General features: G+C 33.4%; 1 protein-coding gene across 1 annotated transcript; it reads right to left on the bottom strand.

The window, feature by feature from the left end:
• Positions 1-720: 720 nt before the first annotated feature.
• LOC105557190 lies at positions 721-1,318 on the bottom strand (the record flags this gene model as incomplete). Its single annotated transcript, XM_012004370.1, has 1 exon — positions 721-1,318. A coding segment is annotated over one exon (498 nt), but the record flags the coding sequence as incomplete, so codon positions are not given.
• Between the last annotated feature and the right edge of the window lie 560 nt (positions 1,319-1,878).

The raw sequence follows: 1,878 nt of genomic DNA, 5'->3' as shown, positions 1-1,878 counted from the left end.
ATTAATATATTGGCATATGGCCTTTCGACACCGCGCATTTGTGCTCCTGGCAACGATCCCGACTACCCATGTCCTGGCCTAGTCAGCGGCATAACACATTTTCAAAATTTTTAATATTTGTGTCTGAAAATTACATATAATTGGTCGGCATTGTTTTTTTAATAACATTTTAACACACAACGTCCGCAGGCTAAAATCTTTTGCAGGTCACTCAGGTGGGTGACCTCTGTAATATATGTCAAGTCCAAGGTTATTGGAGATGGGTGTCCTAATCTAAATAATTACCATAATTAGTATTAATACTGAGACTAATATCAAATAAAGAAGTTTACTACGTGTACAAATACAATAATTAAAATAATAAGTACAGGAAAAAATATATTTATTGGTTGTACTTATCTACAACTTATTGTTAGACTTATAATGACTTTATATTTTTATAAATACTAAAAAATTCACAATAAATATTTGCCTATATTGTGAATTCAATAAATTTGTATACTAAAAATGGTATTCATGAAGAAGTATTCAGAATAAAAGAGTTGTAGAAAAAAGAGTTGTAGAAAGTAGATAGTAAGCCATAAAATACAGATTTACATGTTTATCACACTGGTTTAAGAGAAATTCTGAAGAAATCTTAATTGTATCTCATGATTACTGTTTCAAATATAGTAATACTCGTATAGTGATTCATGATGGATACAGTCTGAAATCATGCAATACATATTTATTTGCGGTTCTTTATTAATTGATTTCCCACTAATTATTGTGAAAATCGCAACGTAATATAAGATTTTTTATTTAGTTTAACCCATTTTACCTATCCATGAACATCAAACCTACTATCAAATATCCTGTATAATAAGGTGTGATTAATTGTGTATTTGTACAAACCTTCGATGTCACTAAATAGTATCTTCGATATCCTTGCGATGCTGACTTTTTTATCCCCCTTGTCATTTGTACACTCCCTCTCGGCGTTATTATTTGTACGGAATATCGACTCAAGGACCTGTCGCGAAAGTAACGGTGATGTTGGATGTTTTTTTGTATGCTCATTATTTACGTTGGCTGAAGCATCACATGAGCTTGTTTCGTTATCACATATGCTTGCTGTGGACATGCTGTCCGTAATCAATTTCTCAGTATCCGAGTCACCAGCATTACTGTAGTAATTATTACCGCTATCGGACTTCTTTAGAATCGACTTTGATACCCGGTGATGGTCTGTGAACGGTATTCCGTCGCAGTCTATTGAATCTGCTGATAGCGAAAATTTATTCTCGACACTCGTTTCTGAAACAAATTTTATTATATTTTATTACATTACTTTGCAACATATACATATAATAACAATCGATGAATAATCATGGATATTTAATCAAGAAATCGTATCATACGACCACGATTTCGACTGGTCGAAACAAAAAATCTTACATAACGAACGCATCAGGAGAAAAAGAGAAATAGCGGAAATGTTTTTCATCAAAAAGACCAATGACACACTTAATTTACAAACAGACACCGAAAACTTAAACGTAATATATGACCATGTAATCAAAACTGTATAGGTCGTATCACTTTGTTTCGCTCTAAAGACAATGCCTACAAATCAGTTCGCGCTCAACAACCACAGTGCGCACATGTACACAATTTTTATAACTCGACTCTGTCCTATGTGACGACGATGACACACTTAGCACTACTTGAAAAGGACCCGAAATATAGGGTCGAAACGTTGAACTAATAAAGAAAATTTGCCAGTCAGGTTGACTATAAGTTTCCTGTTCTATTAATCAAGAAACACGATAATGTCTTCCCTTATGAAAAAAATTAGAAATTTGCACATAGCTTCCTCATAGAGGAAGGTTTAGGAGC

The sequence above is a fragment of the Vollenhovia emeryi genome, unplaced genomic scaffold, assembly GCF_000949405.1.
Source record: "Vollenhovia emeryi isolate VEMERY1.0 unplaced genomic scaffold, V.emery_V1.0 DF939576.1, whole genome shotgun sequence".
Lineage (NCBI taxonomy): Eukaryota > Metazoa > Arthropoda > Insecta > Hymenoptera > Formicidae > Vollenhovia > Vollenhovia emeryi.
Note: the sequence above shows the minus strand (reverse complement) of the source record. Positions and strands in the feature narration are given on the sequence as shown.